The sequence below is a fragment of the Mastigoproctus giganteus genome, chromosome 11, assembly GCF_048544385.1.
Source record: "Mastigoproctus giganteus isolate SK-2022 chromosome 11, ASM4854438v1, whole genome shotgun sequence".
NCBI classification, from domain to species: Eukaryota; Metazoa; Arthropoda; class Arachnida; order Uropygi; family Thelyphonidae; genus Mastigoproctus; species Mastigoproctus giganteus.
The window spans coordinates 160,668,135-160,690,685 of record NC_143585.1 but is presented as its reverse complement, the minus strand read 5'-3'; the positions used below and the strand labels follow the sequence as shown (position 1 = coordinate 160,690,685).

The 22,551-nt window shown below is 37.0% G+C and overlaps 1 protein-coding gene across 1 annotated transcript in view; it reads left to right on the top strand.

The window, feature by feature from the left end:
• Ranbp16 (Ran-binding protein 16) overlaps positions 1-22,551 on the top strand; it is a 902,587-nt gene that overhangs the window by 117,540 nt on the left and 762,496 nt on the right. The window contains exon 4 of the mRNA XM_090384993.1: positions 11,750-11,916. Within this exon, the coding sequence (XP_090241119.1) occupies positions 11,750-11,916 (167 nt within the window). The remainder of the gene's footprint in view (positions 1-11,749; positions 11,917-22,551) is intronic.

Sequence of the window (22,551 nt, the reverse complement as noted above, 5' to 3'; positions counted from 1 at the left end):
TATGGCACGTAACTGTCTTAGTTACGATTATGCAAATAACGTAAGTTATTTGCATAATTACGTTGTTTATATGTAAATCGTTAATCATAAGTTATTGTCACAGCGCCACTACTCAGTTCTACTGTACTGTATAAAAGCAAAGCAGTCTCTTCAAAATCATATAGTAGATGTTTGCCTGCACTACAGCAGCAACGCTAACAGCATTGCACGAAAAGGTGCTATTAGTGAAGCTGTACTGTCAGCTTCACTAATAGCACCTTTGTCAGAACAGCAACAATGCAGCTGTGGCTTTCAGAGAATTCCGGCTTTAGAAGCGCCTTATGCACTTCTGAAGCCGGAATTTCTGAAAGACAGCACAAACGACCTATGACTGTTTGTGCTGTCCGCAAAATGAGAAATTTGAAGAGACAGGACATCTTGGTGTTCAACCAGGTAGAGGTCGAAAACGAGTGAACTCTTCTCATGTTGAAGATGTGGCTATGGCTGTTGTGAATTTATCAAGTCAATCTCCACATGGTAGCGCAAGTGTGCCAGCTGTTCTCGTGAAGTGGACATGCCGTATTCCACTGTAAGGCTAGTAATGCGTCAGGTGTTGCAGTACTATCCTTAAAAGATGTGCATTCTACAGCAGCTAAAGCCCGGTGATGCAGATATTCGTTTCACCTACGCACTTCAGTTTCTAGTGCGAATGACAGTGAATCACTTGGCCATGGAACATCCTTTGGTGTGATGAAGCCCATTTCTGCTTAAATGGACTAGTGAATACGCACAACTACCTCATTTTGGCAACAGAAAACTCTCGAGTTATCGAAGAGATCCCTTTGCATTCTCAAAAAGTGACAGTGTGGTGTGGATTTACAGCCACATTCGTGATTGGGCCATATTTTTTTGAACAGGTAACACTGACTGGACCCCGCACCTGTTCCATCACTGGACAGCGATATTATGAAATGTTGGAAAATTTTGCAATACCAGAGCTACAACAATGTGGGTGCCTTCAGGATACTATATTCATGCAAGATGGTGTGCCACCCCCACATCCATTGTTGTCTCCCAAGATTGCTAAGGCAACACTTTACAGACGAACGGGTGATCAGCCCGTTGTTTCCAGACATCTTGGCTACCCCGATCAACGGACCTCACCCCATGCGACTTCTGGTTGTGGGGTTTTTTGAAGAACCAGGTGGATCAGGAAGGATGTCAAACTCTGTCAGATCTGAAGGATAGCATTAGACATTATGTGCTGGCTATTCCAGATGACATGTTACGTTCTGCTGTAGAAAATACTATTCTTCAAATGGAAACTGTTGTTGACCAAATGGAGGACACATTGAACAATTATAGCACTGTTCACGTGATTTGTATTGCCACAGCAGAATATAGTGACAAATTTTGTAACTGATTTTTTCCCTCCCAATAAATGTCAAGTGCATTGTATCGTACCTGTTGTCCAAATTTCTCTTCAGTATGAGCCTTAGAACTCGCTCCAGAGCCCTCTAATAGGGATACTTTAATTTTAACAACCCTATATATATACTTATATTTGAATAATGTTTGAAATAATTTAAAACTGAATCTTAAATTAAAAAAGGGGTAAACATACATCAGAGGCAGCAAAGAGCATTTTCCTCTATATGACGCTTGAGATATAAACTTAAGTGAGAATAATGATTAAAATAATAAAAACAAAAATAAATAAACATGCCAGCAGCATGGCAAGACAGGAGAGCGAATTTTTTGCTCTTCTGTCTCGCCATGCTGCTGGCATTTTTATTTATTTTTATTTTTATTATTTTAATCATTATTCTCACTTAAGTTTACACATATATATTTATATATATATTTTTTTTTAGGGGTCAAACTATACTTATGAGACTATGGCTGCTTCTGGATATAGATTTCTTGGTTTAGTATTAGTATTATGTATTAGTATTAGTAATGGCCACATTGTGCAAGAAAACCTATGGCTTATTTTGCACTAGCCAAAAAAAAATAAAAATAATAACAAAAAATAAGAAATTAATAATAAGAATAAAAAGAAATTAATAATAAGAAAAAAAAGAAATTAATAATAAGAAGAAAATAAAAAAAATAATAATAACAATTAGTAAGAGAAAAGGAAATGGACAACCTATGCATTTCCCTTCTCCCTTAGGTAATTATCCAGCTGACCTTTGAATTTCCCCAAACTGTCGGCCTCTACCACCCATGAAGGCAACTTATTCCAGTAATTTATAATTCGCTGGCTAAAATAAAACTTCCTGCAATCCAGTCTAAACAACTCCCCCCATAACTTGAAATTATGTCCTCTTGTTCTAGAATAACAGTTTAGTATAAAAGTATTTCATTGTCAAAATACACAGACATAGGATTGTTTATATCAGTATAGTATACACTTTTAAATTTTAAACTAGTAAATTGAGAAACATGATCAGACTTTCTCTTGTGAGTGAGGATAACCCTAATTATTACCTTGCTTGGCCTGTTTAGGACTATCTCTACTACCAGAAGTTTGAAATCCAGAAGTTTTTTTCTTGAGGCCGTCAATTTGTGTAAGTCTAACATTCCTTTTAGTGCTTCTTTTATAGATAGATAGAAGTATTTACCCACTTTCATAGGCACGGTTGAGTCAAAATTCAGTACTTCTTGCACCGAGAACAGTCTGTCTTTGATTTAGTGATTTTTTAAAATTTTTTTATTACAAAAGATCACCATATATAATATAGTATATAAGACTCACAATACCGGTCAAAATCTTAATATCGGTGTTTCGGTATTTTTAATTTATGAAACCGGGATACCGGTATTCCAAAAAAAAAAAAAAAAAATTACATTTTTCACAATAAATTTTGATGACAGTGTTAGGTGCAATAAAATAAGGAAAAAACAAGTAATTACTTGAATTCACATTTTAAATCAAACTTTTATTACAATAATAAATATTCTAGCAAAAAATTATTAAACATACTAAAAAAAAAATAAATAAAAATAAGCATCCGCACTACTGTCCGAATAAAGTGAGCCCTTAAGAAACTCAATAGTGTTATCATTTAAACTTGATCTAATTTTGATACATATGTAATTAGCGGCAGAAAACATCCTTTTGGATTCTGTGCTGGTTGGTGCTTTGTACTGAGATAGTCGTAGACGAGTTGCAGTTTAACCCCTACCTTATTCCCTCATCTTCAAAAAATCTTATTCCTTTTTGACTTTTTATGGCACTATATCCTTATTAACGAAAGAAAGGGACTGAAGGTTAAGGGACTTGGTGAGGAAATCATATCTAAGTTGGGGGGGGGGGGGTTACTTATTTATTTATTAATTTTTATTTCCCTGTACCGTAGTATCGCCATCAGTGGCCATTGTTATGATTTTTGTACAGCTGCTCCCCTCAAGAACTAAGCCCCACAAGCTACCTGACTGCATTAAAAATTGAGAATTTCCAGGAGCTGAGGGATATTCCCCCACCACACAAGTATATATGTATATTATATATCATGTATATATATTATATGGGAGCTGTCAGTTCCTCAAGAGCTATGACACAAATATAAAACAAATCATTTATCATACAAATCTACTTACAATACATAACTGGTGTTCATTTACATCTAATCTATTCACTTTTCTCATTTAATCTGTTAATACATGCTATCATTTCCATAAAATTTCTCTTGGTTAACAATCTCAACTCTTTCTACAGCTTCAAACACTAAACTAATTCGATCTTAATCACTTCCTCATATTTTTCTTGATCATCAATGTCAGTTCTCTTCACAACAGCAATCCATAAGTCGCTAACTTAATACTAACAATTCCATGTAATCTCTCTTAATTTGCAATATCAGTTTTCTTTACAACTTCAACCAATAAACCAACTGAGTACTTAACATTTCCTTATTTCTCGTGTTTCTTCAACTTTAACCTTACTCTAAAATAATCTCCCACTTTATCTAAGTACCATTTCCAAAACAACACAGTTCGGAGGACTTACCTTCCTTCTCTTTCACGGTGGGATTCCTTTGTGCGGGGGGGGGGGCTTCCTTAGCCAGGTGGGTAGGAGCAACACTGCGTATCACACGCTTCTTGATTAGACTGGGGTTCGAGCCCATGACCACCAAATACAGAGGATGCGGAAAGGTCAGGAAATGACCACCGCATATCCCCGGTGTAGGAGCAATATGGCCTTAGTTGGTAATGCTCTTAAAAACCAAATAACAACAACAACCTTTGTGTGGGTTTCTTCCATGGTGTGCGGTGATCTCTCTCTCTCTCTCTCTCTCTCTCTCTCTCTCTCTCTCTCTCTCTCTCTCTTGTTAGTTGAACTCTGCATGTCTCTGCTCTATAGCTCTTCCAGTACTGTTTTATTTTTGGGATTTCGAGAACAGTTCTCTGTTAATACTGAAGGGAATTACCACAGCAGTAGTAGAAGCCAGGGCACTATCTGACTGGCTTGTTATTCAACTTCCGGATTAACTTCCTAGCACAGTAACATGCCTGGCAGAACACTTCACTATATAGCTGGACACTCCCAGAACTACCACTGGAAGTCTGCAACCCCTCCGAACAACAACCACAAACCCCTCTTTTGGTGCGAGCACCTTATTTATTTCCTTCTCATTTATTTATTTATTGAATTGATTACAATCGTTCCTTGTACTAATTTTTTATAAACAAGCTTATGTGCAAACCCCAGGAGGGTTTGCACGCATTTACGTATCTTCCCCCTATCTAATTTAAACTTGACCTAATCACGGTGTTATTCTTTAAACTCACTCTTCTTCCTTTGGTGGGAAAACAGAATATTTTTTCCACACAATGAAACGCTTTCATCTTTTTTCCCCAAGATCACCTGTTCCCAATACCTTTGAACTGCTCCATACTGACACCCTTTCCCAAAATGCACTAAGCGTCACATCCTCAAATAGCAGTGCAATAGAGGGATTAAACTATTGTTCAGAAGCTTTTAATTTTAACCCTTCCACACCTGCCATACCATTGTTCACCATATTCCTTAATTGCACTACTAGGCCTACTGCCAATAATGGAATTATTTCCGTAATGATGTTTTCCTTATTCCTTAAGTGCTTTACTTCCACACACACCGTACTTACTAAGAGAAATATATCTGTAAGATTTCGGGTTTCAGGTTTCCGTTGCATTTGAACTGTGTAAAACAATCCCTCATTTGCAAATTCAGGTATATTAATGATTTATTGTTGTCGATTTTATAACCTTTATGTGAATAAATCATGGATAATTATTTTTTTAAATTAGTACCGAAAAACCGGTATTTTTGTATCAATACCGGAAAAAAATGACTGAGATCCCCGGAATCTCGGTATTGTAAGCCCTAGTAGTATACAGTCTGGAATAACTTTGATTCATACCATCTGTAGCAATCGAAAATTGCCCGTTTTTCAGTCATTGCTACTTCTTCTTTCCCTGTTTGTGCAGTTTCTGTTCTCCCACAACACTATTTTTTACCCTATTTCATTGTTGGGAAACAATTGTGAACATTGTGCCAGAATAATCAGCACAGTTCAGGGGAGGATTATGTTCAGTGACAAAAGATGCAAATAAGAGTTCAACACTTATGACATTGTCACTGTATCCAACATCTATTTTTGCATTTATTTTTATGCTGCTTGCTGTCATTATGCTTATTTGTGTGCAAATATGTGATTCCATTGTTTCTTGCTGCTTGATGAAAGTGAAATATCACTTCTGTATGGTACAAGGCAAATGTGCTACCTTTCTCAGATTTTGTAGTTTATGGAAAATATTGTGTAAGTCTTCTGAAATTTTCGCATCATATTTCTTTGGCATTTTACTGAAATACATTGTTAATCAGCTTCGCTCCACAAAGTTTGATGAAATATCGGTGTATTACAATGTGCCTGCTATTACGTTACAGTTCCAATTTTCAATAGACTACGTAATGCCTAATTCCACACTCACTCATAATTCATTAACAAAAGTAAGCAGAAGTTTGCAGAATTAAAAGAAAAATCCAGTTTTAAAATAGTATTATTATTATTTCTCCCTGTTTGGGGCTTCCACCTCGTGACGTGTATTGCTACCAAGTACGCAGGGTGGTTGTTGGACATTGGTGGTTGCTGGACATTGCTAGTGTTCGGCACCGCTATGTTAATCAAATAGGTAGCTTTTTCCTTCTTGTCCACAAGGGTTATGTCCGGTCTGTTGTGCGGGATTGCCCTATCTGTTATTATGGCGCGGTCCCAGTACAGCTTGTGGGTTGGGGTCTCTAGTACTGCCTGGGGTTTGTACTTGTAATACGGTACACTTTCTTCGACCAATTGGTATTTCCTTCCTAGCTTCTGATGTATTATCCTGGCTACCTGGTCATATCTATGAGTGTACTCAGCCTGGGTGATCACCTTGCATCCCGCGGTGATGTGTTGGATCGTTTCTGAGGCCAGATGGCATCGTCGGCATGTGTCATCTAACACTCTGGACTCCTTGGCTTTGTATTTTCTATAGTTCCTGGTGTTGATTACTTGTCTTGGATGGTGAGCATGAATCCTTCAGTCTCGGGGAAGAGTGTCCTGCTCGTGAGCCATGCATTGGAAGCAGTTTTTATCTATGTGATCCTGATGGTCATTGTAGCATTTGCCATGGAATGTCTTCTCTGCCCGTCTTTCTAGCTTTGTTTGTACTTCCTGGTTGGGGGGGACCCCTTGCTTATGTTGGTGGGGTATACCACTTGTCTATCTTCATTATGGCCTGGTGGAGTGCTGCAGTGTGTTTCTAGAAGTAATCCTTCAGGTTAAAGATCGCTATCTTCTGTTGCTCAATGAGGTCTATCAGTCCCCGTCCTCCTCCTTCCCAGTCAATTGTCAGTCTCTCCACGGCAGATTTCGGGTGGTGTTGGCAGCTCTTTGTCATCATTGTCTTTGTCTTTCTCATGATATCCTCCAGCTCAGTGTTAGTCCAATTATTGTTATTATTATTATTATTGTTATTATTATTGTTGTTGTTGTTGTTGTTGTAGTATTATTTCTTCCTGATTGGGGAGTTCCACCTCGTGATGGGTACGGGTACCAAGTACACAGGGTGGCCATTGTCTAGTGTTAATGTTGGTCGAGGAACTCTGACTATCCCACAAGTGTTCAGGATTGTGACTTTCTGGAGTTCCTTGTAGATGTTCTCTGGGAGAATACCTATTGCTACTAGGCATTGTATACATAGGGTCTTTGTTACCATAAGGTTGGTTGACATGATGATAAGGATGGTTGTTACTTGTTGCATATGCCACATCTCTTTGATGATGTCCTGTCTTAGGTCAATGTAATTCCTGTTCTTTTCCTTGTGATTTTCTGGAGGTTGCCAGTGTTGGGTGCCGCTATGTCAGTCAGATAGGTAGCGTTTTCTTTCTTGTCAACAAGGGCGTTGTGCGGAATTGTCTTGGCCGTTATTATGGCACGGTCCCGGTATAGTTTGTGGGTTGGGGGTCTCTAGTACATCCTGGAGTTCATATACTTATAATATGGTACACTTTCTTAGATCAACCGATATTTCCTCGCTAGCTTCTGATGTATTATCCTGTCGACCTGTTATCCTGACCTTCTTGGTGATTTATTTTCTATAGTTCATAGTGTAGATAACTTGGTCTTTGATGGCGAGAAAATTCTTCAATTTCGGGAAGAGGGTCCCACAGAGTTTGGGGGGGGGGGACCACCAGTGCTGTCAGACAAAAACAGTATGACACTTATGTCGCGAGCAATGCATTGGAAGCCACATTTATCTATGTGGTCTTAATGGAGGTCATTATAGAGTTTACCATGGAGTGTCGTCTTTGCCCATCTCTCTCTAACTTTGTTTGTTCTGTCTGGGTGGGAGGGGAGGATCTCCTTAGGTTGAGTGAGGGTATGCCACTTGTCTATCTTCCTTATGGCCTGATATGCTGCTGTGTTTTTCTGGAAATTATCCTTCAGATTAGTTATTGCTGTCTTCTCTTGTTTGATGAGGTCTGTCAGCCCTCTTCCTTTCCGAGCTATTGTCAGTCTCTCTACAGCTGATTTCGGGTGCTGGTGTCATCATTGCCCTTATCTTTCTCATGGTAACCTCCAGCTTGGTGTTATGAATATGTTAGCACTGGGACTGCATAGGTGACTATCACTCAGAGTCATATCACTTATGACTCTCACTGTGTTCCCTCCTTTGATCTTTGTTTTTAGCAGGCTTCTGAGTCTCTGATGGTATTTTTTGATCTCCTTGTACTCTAACTTACAAACCTGCACCATTCCTAGGTATTTGTAGGACTCTACCCCCCCCCCCCCCCTGTCATGGCTTTCATCTCTTTACCAGTCTGCGTCTGGTAGTTTTGGGTGACTAATATCCCCTGATGAAATCCGTGGGCCTTGCATTTGTCTAGACCAAATTCCATCCTAATATCATTTCTGAATTCTTTGGTGATCCTGAATAGTTGCTAGAGCTGCTTCTCGGTTGTCATTTACAGCTTGATGTAATCCATGTATATCAGGTGGGAGAAAAGTGTACAGGTTTTTTCTTCCTTCTTTTAAGTTATATCCATACTTCCTGTTGTTGAGCATGGTGGATAGCAGGTTGAGTGCTAGACTGAATCAGAGTGGGCTCAAGCCATCTCCCTGAAAAGTTCCTCTCTTGATGGGGATCAGTCTGGTTGCGCTGTTCTCGACTTGATGGTGGTACTGCATTTTGCCATGGTTGCTTCTAGGAAGTTTGTCACTGTTGGATTGATCTTAATTCTTCTAGCTTCTCTATTAGCTAGCTATGAGGCACAGAGTCATAGGCCTTGTGGTAATCCATTTGGGCCATGTATAGGTTGCAGCACTTCTTGTAGGCTTGCTCAATAACTGTGGCACCAGTGGTTAATTGCTTCTTGCATCCTTTGCTCATCTGTTTGCATCCTACCATGATGTTCTTGCTCTTCAATTGGTCTGATATCTTTTTGGTTATGCAGGTGGTCAGGATCTTGTACATCATTGGGTGGCAGGTGATTGGCCTGTATTTTGCCAGGTTTCTTGTATCTTGGTTTTTAGCCTTCAGATATGTGATTCCTTCAGTAAGAACTTCTGGGTGCATAATTCAGACGAGCATCTTGTATCAGTAGTTGTGGATGTTATCTATTCGTGGGACTTCTTTTCCAAATCTCTCATCTCTTGTATGTCCTTGTGTTTTTTCCATTCTAGTTCTATCCATGGGGGGCTCGGCTGTCATGTCTTGCTTCTGCTCCTTATATTGCTTCAAAACTCCTTGATCATCTGCTTGCTTGGTTAGTTTAGATCTTTCCCATCTTGTCTGATAATCCTGTAGAAGCCTCTTTGGTTTTCATCAAAGATTTGATTGTTTACTTTCCTCTGGAAGATCTCTTTGTATCGGTAGAGTCTTGCTAAGTGTGAGGTTCTGCTTCAGTATGTTTAAGTATTCTCCAATTTTCTGATTTCGGGTCTTGTGTTTGCTGTAGGTGTTTTTTTTTTTTTTGAGGATGCTCTTCATTTTTCCAATCAGTTTCCTACTCCTATTACCCCATTGGTACTGGGTAAATTGGTCTATCTTGACTCTTAATTCTTCTATCTTCTGCTGAAATCTTCCTTCTCAAGCTGGCGGTTTCTTGTTTTTTGTTTCTTCTGCTGCTGGTGTCTCTTTTCTCTTAATCCTAGTGGCTACTATTGGAGTACAGTATACCGTTTTGTAGATGGCCTCCAGTGTTACACCATTGTTGTTGAGGTAATGTGGTATTATTTGCCAATTGAGGTGGTCTGTGATTCTCCACAGGATTTTATTGGGTCTGTGCTTCGGTATCAAATTGTCTTTGTGAGGTCCATTCCCTTCAATTCTGTTAGGGCCTTATTCCACTTGTCTTCTATTCTGGATATCATGATCTCGTCTTTTTCCACTTCAGCTGTATTTCTTCTTGCTCTTCCTCCTCTGGTTCCACGTTGTCGATATTACTTGATTACTCACGCCCTGTTTGAATTTTTCCTAGATTGCAGATGCTATGAGGTTCTTCGTGATGTTGGTCCTTCTCTGGGCCTCTATTATTATTTTTATGTGAAAAGAAAAAGATGATGAAACACTAACTTTGGAAAAAAAGTGGAGAAGCTCTTTGTCACCTACTTTGTTAGAACGTTGAGATGGTGAAGGGTCAGATTGAGTAAAAAAGACAGTTTCTCCATTGTAAATCCATTATGCGTTAATTAACGATTACTATACAACAGATATTTTTAAAGGTTATCTGTCAGGTCTTGCATGATTGCTGAACAAAGAATATCTGTAAAAGAAAGTTGAAACATTTTAGCATATTTCACTATTTAAATATAATAAACATGATAATATTAAATTATAAACATTTATATTGTATAAACCCAATTTTAGAATAATATCTTAAATATTATTATTATTATCATCTTGTGCATCAAACTAATAATTTCACAAAGGAAGAGAGAAATTAAGGGAATGAAATGACAGAAACATTATTCAATACAGGTAGAATGGCCAAAATCCAGCTGTCCAAAAACTAGAATAATCCAAAATCAAGAAGTTTAAGATTAATTTTGTTTTTATTTTTAGCAGAATTGAGTCATTTCACTTTGAATGCAAGAGTTGTTCTCTTGCATTCAAAGTGAGATGACTCAATATTTCAACCAGTAGCCTATTCTCCAAGTAGGCTACTGGATGAAGAGTTGACAAATTTGATTAAAGTTACGTAATATTTAATTTAAAACTTCCAGCCACTTCACTGGCAGCTTTGTATATATGCATTTCAGTGTGGCAGCCAGCAAATTTTCAGCTGCCGCAAGTGGTCTTATTCATGACAGAATATCTTTGTTGCCTATCATAACCTCAAAAGACATGACTTATACTGGATGATATTATAGTTGCAGGGGATGCTCGATCATTGCTCTGGAGACTAAACATGGTTTTTGCCATTTGAACCCTCCGGTTAGCAGAGTGGTGGTATTGCACTGGTCATTGCAAGTCATCTATTTACAGTTATCACACATTCATAAATATACATTTCAGGCTTAGGGTAATTTTACAAACATGCAATTTTCATTACATGCCGTGCACTGTTTCCTTGAAGTTTCTATTTTTGAATACATTGTTAAACAATTTTTTTTTCTCTGAATGTGTCAGGAAATACTGACACATTCATTTTATATGATGACGTGACTGAGGAACTCAAGTTTGCTAGTATTGGGGTTTTGCTGGGACTAGTGAACAAATATCATTAATATGACCAAATTTTCAAGCCTTTTGAATTCTTATACTGAAACTGCCAATTTGAATAAGAAATGAAATAGGCTGACACCAGTGAACAGATTATTCCCATATTCAATGACTCATGGTTTTTCTAAATGTTTGTGTCGTGTCAGATCCATGTCACATTTCCCATATTTGTAAAAGAGTTTTAATTACCGTACTTCATCATATTTTGTTTTACTGCATGTTTAATGTAATGAACAATCTTTATGGAAAACTTAATTTTTAAGAAAATGTAAAACATTACAAGTCCTTTGTGTTTTGTTGCATTTTGATTTTGATGTACACAAAATAATTATTATTCTTTGTGTATCAAAGTGAATAATTTAATTAGATAAATAAGGAAAATTAGTCTCTTGTTAATGATGCAAAATGGATATTAAAGGCTTAATTCCCTCATAAAAATATTGAGCCCTGTAGCTCTGAATTTTTTAATAAAAATATGCAGTAAAATTTAGTGTTTTATTTTTGTTTTTATCAGGAAACTATATTTTGAACTACTTGGCTACAAGACCAAAACTTGCAACATTTGTCACTCAGGCATTAGTACAACTATTTTCAAGAATTACCAAACTGGGTTGGTTTGAATCTGATAAAGATGAATTTGTATTTAGAAATGTGGTTACTCAAGTTAGAGGGTTTCTTCAGGTGAGTTTTATTTGTTTAATCATATGTGCTAGCTTTAAATCCTTTTGATATTTCCTGACAGATAATTCCTGACCTAGAATTTCCTCAGGTTAAAAATCTTTTTATCCCATTTTGTAAAATTCATCTGTTGCCTCTCTCATTTCCCCACTCTACAAATCACTCAGGATGCTCTGGCCTCATTTTTTTTTAATTTTATTTTTTAAGCTAATTTTTCTGAACCATAACTTTCTTAACAAGCACAGCAAGGTAATTTATCTTGTTAATTTAAATGCTCATGTCTCTAGTTAGCATCAGTTTTCCAGTTACACTGACTTCACTGTTCAGGATACCGAGGCTTTTGCAATTACCAATGATATTACACAACTTGTGCCTTTACCTACCAGAATACCATATAGTCCTAACCGCCACCATCTTCTTCAACAACAACTCTGCAAAGCAAGCAGTCTATGTTAGTGGGCCTCAAGTCATGTCTGATCACAAATAGTGTTAGTTTATTTTCATCACAAGAAAGCGAAATAGTAGTAGTAGTAATGGAGGCATGCGATGCAAGAAAGCAAGCTTATGACCCTATAGCATCATATGGGGGAAAAAAAAAAACCAATTTCACACATCCATTACTTCTAAAAGTTTGTCAATTTCCTCCTTGAATTTATTTAAGCTATCAACTTCCACAGCGACAGATGGAAGATTGTTCCAGCAATTAGCCACTTGCTGGCTAAAGGCCTCCATAGCCGAGTTGTCATGAGCGGGAGTGTGGTAGCATAAGCTCTTCAAGTAGATCGGGGTTCAAGCCCCTGACTGCTAAATACGGTCGACCTGCCAATCAGCACTGGACCAGCGTGGCAGATTGTGGTCCAATCATTGAGGAGGTTTCCATCCTGCAGTTTACCTTTACCTTTTTTGGCTAAAGGCAAATTTCTGCACAACTATTCTACAACTGTCTTTCTTCAATTTTTTTTTGAATTTATGCTCCTTCAGTTTTGTTATCTGAGCAAACGGAAGAATCCCATCAGAATTCAGCGTGCTCAACCCATTCAAGGCCTTATACACCTCAATCAGATCACCTTGCAGGTGCCTAGTCTCTAGCTACTGCAATTTGCAGAGCTTAAGACTTTCTTGGTAAGAGGACCCCTTTTTGCCCTTCACCAATCTTGTTGCTCATTTCTATACTCGTTCAAGCAACTCAACATCCTTCCTAAAATGAGGCCTCCAGACCTGTGTGCAGTACTGAAGTGGCCTTACCATTGCCTTATACAAAGGGATAATCACCTCCTTTTCTCTACTAGCAAAATTCCTGTATGTCATTGACAATACCCCCATTACCTGCTCTGGCAGCCTGTCTGCATTGCTGAGAACTCTTCATATCTGATTGCACAATTACTCTCAGATCTTTTTCATTTTCTACCACCCTAAATGTAGTACCACACAGTTGGTACATTTCTCTGGGATTCTTTTACCCGTATGCAGTACTTTGCATTTGTCAATGTTAAACCTCAGCTGCAACTTCTCAGCCTATCTGTCCAACTTTTCTAGATCTTGTTTCAGTAGCACACTGCCATTACTGTCATGAACAAACCTGCCAACCTTTGTCTCATCTACAACAGGAGAGACTGCTTCTACAGGGATGGGATACACTTAAATAGAAAGGGTGCAAGAATATTTGCTGATGCTATCGAGGCAGTGTTAGGTGGGTTGGAAAACTGCTAGCTAGGGGGGGGGATTCACAGACTAAAAGGTTAAAAGTAGCTGCAGGCAGAGGTGAAGGTGATTCTTGCACAGCTTCTATTAGAATAAGTAACGACCTGGAGCGAGGGGTGCTGGGGGTTTCGGGGACTGATGGCAGTCATCGTGAAACAGGTGGGTATATAGGATGTGTTAATGTAACTAATAATAAGGATAGATACATGTATACTTGCATGTATACCAATGCTAGAAGTATAGTAAATAAATTTGATGAATTTGAAGTGTTGGTCAAGACATCATAGGTGGATATTGTTGGGATAGCAGAGACGTGGTGTCACACAGATATAAGGAATGCAGAACTGGAATTTGGGGAGTACAATGTGTACAGAAAGGATAGGAAGGGAGGAGGTGTTATGCTGTTCATTAAGAAAAACATAAAATCAAAAGAAGTGCATCCAGTTGATATAGATGAACAGTGCACTGTTGAGTCAGTCTGGTGTGACATAAGCACTGCTCCACTTTGCTCTCTGTTATTACAAAATCATTAAGCTCCCTGTTAGAGTTTAATAAGCTTCTGTCCTCCACTTCCCTACAGAATTTGTCATGTGTGAATGTACATGCAAAATACTCATTGTTTGTCAGCTATCTTAGCATTATCATCAACAGTCGAACCATTGATATCAAGTGGTGCAATCTGATTCAGTCTCTTTCTTCTAGAGTTTATATAAGTAAAGAAGCCCTTGCTGTTTTTCTTAGCATCCTTTTCCAAAGCTTTCTCATAATCTGCCTTCGCTTACCTAACCTCCTTTGTGACTTGAATATAGACTAGCTTATATCTGCCATAGGCTTCTGTGTCACTTGATAATTTATTTGCATCCCATGCATTTTTCTTCTCTGCTGTGAGGCTCGTTAGTTCATCTGACTTCTATTTAGGCCTAAATGTTTAACAATATTTCTTAATCGGTATGAAAAACCTAGTAGCCTCTGTATTAGTTCCTTGAATGCTTCCCACTTAGAATTTGCTGTTGGTAACATCATTAGTTTGTCCCACTGTACAGAATTTCAAAACTGTCTAAAATCACTGTATTCACCTTTATGGAAGCAAAAACCCTTTCCTTTGCCACTGATAGTAATTATATCTTTTAAGTAAATTCCACATCAGTACACTGTGATCACTGCCACCTAGTGGTTCCTTTATTTGCAAATTCTATATACACGAATAATTACTGTTGATAACCAGATCAAGAGTATTACCTTCTCTGGTTGCCTCTCGAACATGCTGCTGCAGAAAATAATCATCCAATAATGCAACGATTTGCATAATTTCTGTTCAACCTTTCCTTGGTCAGATTACTGTTTTAAATCTATATAATCCTATTGTTTGCTCCTATTGCATCAGCTAAATGATTCTTTAACATGAAATCTTTTATTCCACATTCAACTCTAAAGTCTTGTCTTTATCTAAATTTTTGATTTTTCAGGAAATTTGCGAGACTGTTCAAGAAAAGAATGCAGCATATTGCAATTTGCATCCTTATCTTCAGTTTCATTTTCTTCTTATATAAAAAGTTCACAACTCTTTCTCTTTAACATGAAATCTTTTATTCCACATTCAACTCTAAAGTCTTGTCTTTATCTAAATTTTTGATTTTTCAGGAAATTTGCGAGACTGTTCAAGAAAAGAATGCAGCATATTGCAATTTGCATCCTTATCTTCAGTTTCATTTTCTTCTTATATAAAAAGTTCACAACTCTTTCCCCCCTCCATAAGCATATCACAAATATTGCTGTATTGTTGCTCTGTCCAAATCTTCCTTACCAAGAAATATTTCCATATTGGTTGGAAACAACTTGTCTCAAGCTTCTGGATACCATTCAGGTAATTAATGACCCGTCTCTTACAAAGTCTCTCCACTCTTTGTCTCATAGACATTCAGTTTCTACTGCACAACTCTTCTATTGATATTTCCATTGGTACTGTACTTTTGACTTGGCATCTGTAATAACCACCCCCTTCCAAACTAGTCCAAATATGTGCTGCAACCAGTTAGCATCCATTTACTGTCCAACTGGAAACTCACAGAACCAACTTTTTCTCTTCCTCAATTATTCCTTCTACTTCTGTTCTCTGGAAAACCTTTCCTTCACATGTGTTTTCTATAAAGAGTCTGCAGAAATTTGTGTCTAAATTCAAGTATTGGCTGCCTTATCAAGTTCTGACTAGTAATGAGCATAATCAAGAATCATAATTGAAATAATCAATTATGGCATTTTCATAATTGATTATGTGCAAATTGTGTGTTTACAAAGTCAACAAGAAGAAAGCGAGAGAGAGAGAGAAAAAAAGCAGAGGGATTTGTTATCAATACTAAAAGTAAAATTATCTATGATATATAGGAACTTTTCTAGCAGGGATAAGGAAGTGATTATCTGATTGTATAAGGCAATGGTTAGAGTGCATCTTAAGTACTGCATACAGGTCTGGAGGCTTCACTTTGGGAAGGATCTGCTGGAAATGAGGTTGGACTGCTAGAAACGATGCAGAGAAGGGCAACAAGATTGGTGAAGCGAGTCTTGATACTTCATACAAGTATACCTCATTTTAGAAAGGATATAGGTCTGCGAAAGGGTGGAGAGAGAAGGGTGAGATTGGTGAAGGGAATGAAAGGGTGGTTTTGCCAAAGCAGGCAAATTGCAGCGTCTGGAGACTAGGCACCTACAAGGAATTAAGGCTTCGAATGGATTAAACAAGCTTAGTGCTGATGGTATTCTTTTCTTGCTCACACACACATGCACACACACACACACACACACACACACACACACACACACACACACACACACACACACACACACACACACACACACACACACACACACACACACAAATTCAAACTTAGGAAGGATGGTTGCAGAACAGTTGAGTAGAAGTTTGCCTTTAGCCAGCGAGTGGTGTGTTGCTGATGTGCCAATAAAATCCAAATCAAATTAACTGCTGATAATCTAATTAAGAATATTAATTTTTACTCTTGTCGCTTTCATACCAGATAGCAGGAAGGTGTAGAAAGCAGTCATCTCAACAACTCAAATATTTTGCTTCCGAGAGAGCTACCAACCCACAAGTTCTAGTCAGTATCTGGAAAGTTAAAATTCTTCCATGATAAGACATTCAATTTGCTGCCTTACTCTCATTTGTCTGTACAGTTGTTGATTTTAAATAGCATGTTCATTTGGCCTATTACACACTCTTACTGGCACACCAGACTGACTAGTATTGCACCCTCTCCACCTCTGGCATGACTCTTTTCTGTGCACATTATAATCACCATATTCAAATTTTGCATTCCATAATGGTGGGGTGGGGACCAGTGATAGCATGGATAAAAAAAAAATCAGAATGAGTTTTACAGAGTAACAACATTTTTTTTTATACTAGCAATGTCAGCATTTGATCACTTAATCGATACTTCAAACTCATCAGACTTATTTACTGTACTCCTAGTATTTATGTGTAAGCAAGTAAATGTGTACTTGCTTGTATTTTTAGTTACTCTTACACAGCCCATGTAAATGCCAGTCTCATATGGACATTTATCAGGCCTTATAATTTCTAGCTTCTTTTCAGGTTACTGCTGCTGTATAAAAAACTGCAATCCACTGCAGGATGGAAGCCTCCTCAATGATTCATATTGAGGGGACCATAATCTGCCATGCTGGTCCAGTGCAGGTTGTCAGATCGACTGTATTTAGCAGTCAGGGGCTTGAATCCTGGTCTATTCAAAGAGCTTATGCTACCACACTCCCGCTCCTGACCACTCAGCTATGGAGTCACCTGCTACTGTATGGAAAAACAATCAGTGCAAGAATCAATTTCACTTCTGCTTATAGCTACCATTAAATTATTAGTCCCCATATCTCCCCTAACTAACAGTTTTTCTGACCCACCTAGCACTGCCTTGATGGTATCAGTATTGTTAGAAAATATTCTTGCATTCTATTCAAGCATATACCATCTCTATAAAAACAATCCCATCTATTTACCAACAATGGCTATGCTGAAGAAGGCTCCATTCCATGAGCCTTTCACAGTTTTTTCCGGACTGAATTAATTGGCAAGACTTTCATCATGGCCCCAGGTGCCAAGTGATTATTAGTGAACAAGTGATTCAAAGTGATTTCCATAGTGGTGCAAATTGAATAGTTCTTTTTGGTTTTAAATACAGTTTTCCTTATTTAGCTATATAGCATAGCTCTTTTGTAATACTACAAGAAGTAAGGCAGAGTGTTTTTTTAAAGAAGGGAAATTCACTTTTTTGTTTCTTTTTTAACAGTACTAAACAAACTAACTCAGCCACTTGGTACCCTTATGTCACTGCTCCTGCCTTCTTGTAGCAGGGGTGGAAACCTGGGAAGAAAAGTCATCTTTCCAAGGCCAAAGGGAGCAAAATGATCTCTCCAAAACCTACAGGATATAATGATCCTAACATGACCAATCATCAGGTAGAAGACTTTTTGACTCATGCAGTGTTAAATGCCAAACAAAATGTCTCTGTTTAAAACAAAAGCTCCAGTGCATCTTTTATTGCACTCTACTCAAGAACAGTCTCTCTAAGAATGGTTGTTTTAATTTGTGGCCTTTTGTCAATATCACCTTTTACTTGCTAAGTGAAGTGCCAGAATACTTATGCTTAATATCAGTAGTATCAACATGTAGAATGCATTTTGTGCCCTTAGATGACAGTTGTTTTACATTACCAGCTTTTGCCTCTGGTCCAATTCCTTATTCCACCAATTCTTACTGCATAAGATATTCCCCACTTCCTTGACAATGGAATCATCAAGAATAACTACCTCCTGTGCTACCAGTGCATTCTGCTTATGGTGATTCTGCCATGCAGCTGGATGCACGAGGATAGGCTTAAATGCTAAGTTGGCAGCTGAGTGCTTGATGAGTCCCCTGATTTAATTCGTTGTAAGGCAGTGACACACTTTTCTTCAACCACTCAAACTGGTTCAACAAAACTCAAAATTTCTATTTAATTTCCTTACCATCCCTGTGCATAGCACACATAGAGGGACCATGGGTACTGGCAGCATGGTTGTAAGGTGGTGCAAGTGCACCACCTTTGAATTTTGAAGTAATACGCAATTTTTAATATTGTCATTAATTTAGTGAAACATTAAAACAATACAAATCCTTTCTTTCAAAATGAAGTACTTTCTCCCACTGATCACAAAATGTTGGCTCGACTGTACATGTAAATCAGCCAAACTTAATTAAAATATTGCATGTATTCGAAAATTTGGTGAACAAAAATTTTACCACCTTTCAAAATATTCTGCTGACGCCCACGTCTGGGACATTATGTCCAGCTGCAGCCAGGTCTGCATACATAGCACAAAATACAAATCGATAAAACCTTGATTTTTAGAGAACGCCCTCATAAAATCACAAACACACACCTTAGCTAAGACATCCTCATTGTTCTGCTGCTTTAGTCCAAGATAATTTCACTGAAAAAAAAAAAAAATAATAAATAAATAAAATAATTAATTAGTCCTATGGCTATACCTGGATACTACACTTCTACCAAACTAATTCTATATTACAGGGGTGGCCAACGAGTCGATTGTGGATTTAATTTCGGTTGATCATGACGAATTTTAAATATACAGTCATTCCTCGATTTGTGCACCTTGTGCAATGAAATTTTTGAGATGGTAGAGGTAGATCATGGCACATTTTGAAGGAAAAAAGTAGATGGCATCACAAATTAAGTTGGCCACTCCTGCTATATTATAAGCTAGTACAGTAGTAATAATATTACACAATTCCTGGTTACTGTACCATTATGTATGTATTTCTTTAAAAAAAAGAACAAAAAAGAAACAAGAAACATTACAATTATGCACTCATAACCTTTATTCAAGAATAATGCTCTGGTTTTATTCACAAAATTCCTTACTGGTCGACATGGTTCAAAGTGATATTTACATTGGCAGTGGCCAATTAACTTTTATATTTTACTTTCTAAATATTTAGAATTGAGAAACTTCTGTATATTTTTTCACAGTGTTCTCACAATATATTGTTTAAAAACTTACAGCATTTTACCAACTCTTCCTAATGGCAAGGAGGACCAATAGGAAATTAATTTATATTACTTTATATAGTTGATAAGGTGTTCAGTAGCTTGAGTTAAATGACTGTGAATTAAAAATACTAAAACCTGAAAGCTGATATGGATGACTGAGATGTGTTCTGTACTGTTTCTGTTCATAGCCCAGTGATTATAAAATTGAGGTGCTCTTTTAGTATATGTACAAGTACAGGCAGTTCCTGCTTTACGAGTTTTTTTTTTTTTAAGTATCAACAAAATCGAAAATATGAACATTAATTGCAAAAAATGAATGTTAAACATTTATAAATAGCGCATTTCAAACTGTGCATGTAGCTATACAGTACAGTATACCCTGCTTTACGATATTAATCCATTCCAGAGACACTATCGTATTGTGAAAATATCGTAATGTGAACCCAGTAACACATTGTGTTTTGGTTATTCATTCCAAGACCTTGGAAGTTGAAATTTTCACTATATAACTAAGCTATTTATCTCTCTAAAAGGTCATTTTATAATGTAAATTGTATTAGTTACCAATTCAAATCGTTAAAATGCACTACACTTTCATCGTTATCATATGTTCTGTTATAAGAATCACTTTTGAATGGCTTTGTTGATATTTTTATAAAGCACATTTCTGGAGGTCACGACCACAAAACAATAAAAACAATTTGCACTTTCCAGTTTATTGTGCTTTTTCTGTTAGTGCATCTAATTATAAATGGGTAGTAAAGTCGATCTTAATGCATCTAATTATAAATGGGAAGTAAAGTGGATCTTAATGCATTTGCGATAATCTCGAAAACTGAAAATGTGTGGTTTTTTTGTTATTATGGTGGAATGTGTTTCCTCTTCACTGAAATCTTCAATCCTATAAAAAACATAAATAAAGTTTCAGATTTTTTTTTTTTTAAAGCTTTGTAAACTTGATACTCCGTGCAAATCGTGTTAGTTGCAATTTGTGCATGCCGTTAAAAAATGCTTATGAATGCTGTCATGAAATTTATAAAGAAAAGAGATTATCTTGGAAACAAACACTTCTTGAAGCATTTCTGAAGAAGATGACTCCTTGTGCAATAAACCAACGAGTGCCGAGCCAACAATGAGTGATCGAGTGTGCATTTAGTTGATGATGAAGAATAAACATTCTTTAACATTTGTAAGTCATAAATAATATCTTTATTGTTATAATTTGCTTGATTTTACAGGCTACGTTTTCATTTCTATGGATAAATCAATCATTGTTTAAACATAAACTAATTAGCTAACTAATTTCATTGTTGAGAACATAACCCCTGTTTTTAGCATTGTCTATGGGAAATAAATTCCCGCTTTACGAGTTTTCGCTTTATGAGCGCACGCTAAGAATGAATTAATTCGTAAAGTCGGCAACTACCTCTATGTATACTAGAATATATCTAGTATATATACAAGATGCTCTTCTAGTATATACCTTATACAAGAGATTCTAAAAAAAAAAAAAACTGAATTTGAATAAGATGGAGTTGCTGAATGTTAGAAAGTTCTTTCTAATTCACCTGTTTACTGTATCAGAATTAGATAGTATGAATCAGAGCTGTAATACTCAATATGCTCTACGTTGATAATAATATTAGTAAATATAACATTATAAAACCCTTTAGACAGGTAATACAATTTGGGATTAAGAATTACAATACATTATTTAATAATCTTAAAGACTGTAGACTCGGCGACAATGACTATTTATTCTCACTAGATGTTACCTCGTTATATACAAATGTAAACGTTGAATACACATTAGATATTATTTGGGATATGTTAACTAAAAACTTGACACCGATTAATTATACAAAGCTACCTATTAAGGAAATTTTTCACTTAATTAAACTGTTAGTTGAGGCTAACTACATCACCTTTCGAGACAAGGTGTACAAACAAATTTTTGGATTACCAATGGGTTTGAGCCTGAGTGGTTTAATGTCAGAGATCTATCTCTCAACGTTTGAGCAGATACATTTGACACCTTTTCGACCCCGTATCACATACTATGGGAGGTATTTAGACGATGTTCTAGTTATTACCGATAGTAGTACTATCCAAGACATTTTACATTCGTTTAATAAAACAGGTGAATTCATTCTAGACTCAAATTTACATTGGAATGGGAGGATACGGATACAAAGTCATTAAACTTTCTAAATTTCACGCTTACCTGGGACTCGAATAAAATACAATTTAGCATCTATCGAAAACCTACAAACACCGGTATGCTTCTACATTATAATAGCTATCACCCGTTCACCTACAAAAGATCGATTATCTTTAATCAATTTCTAAATGCCTATAAATATTCAACGACGGAATCTGCTTTGGACTCAGAAATACAAATATTAACTAGCAGATTCTTAAACAGGGGTTATTCCATTCCCACAATAAACCGAAAAGGGTACAGGCTAAGGATAGGATACAAAATACTACACCAATCAACAATAGTAATATCAAAAAATACTTTATTTCTGTCCCATATGTTGAACAGTGGCACAAACAGCTTAACAGATTCTTTAAAGATACCGAAGTTAAAATTGTAGCTAGGCCAATACGGAAGTTACACACTATACTGAACAATCGCTCGGTTCTTTCCGCGTTCGCAACACAAATTAATGATCTGGTATACAACATTTCTTGCGGTGATTGCGACTCGTCTTACCAAGGTTCGACACGATTTTCTCTTAATATTCGTGTAAATCAACATGAAGCCTCAGTTCATGCTTCTCGTTCAGCACCGTCAGAATTAGCCTTTCATGTCATTAACGAAAAACACTTTTTTATTTAACGAGGCCAAAAT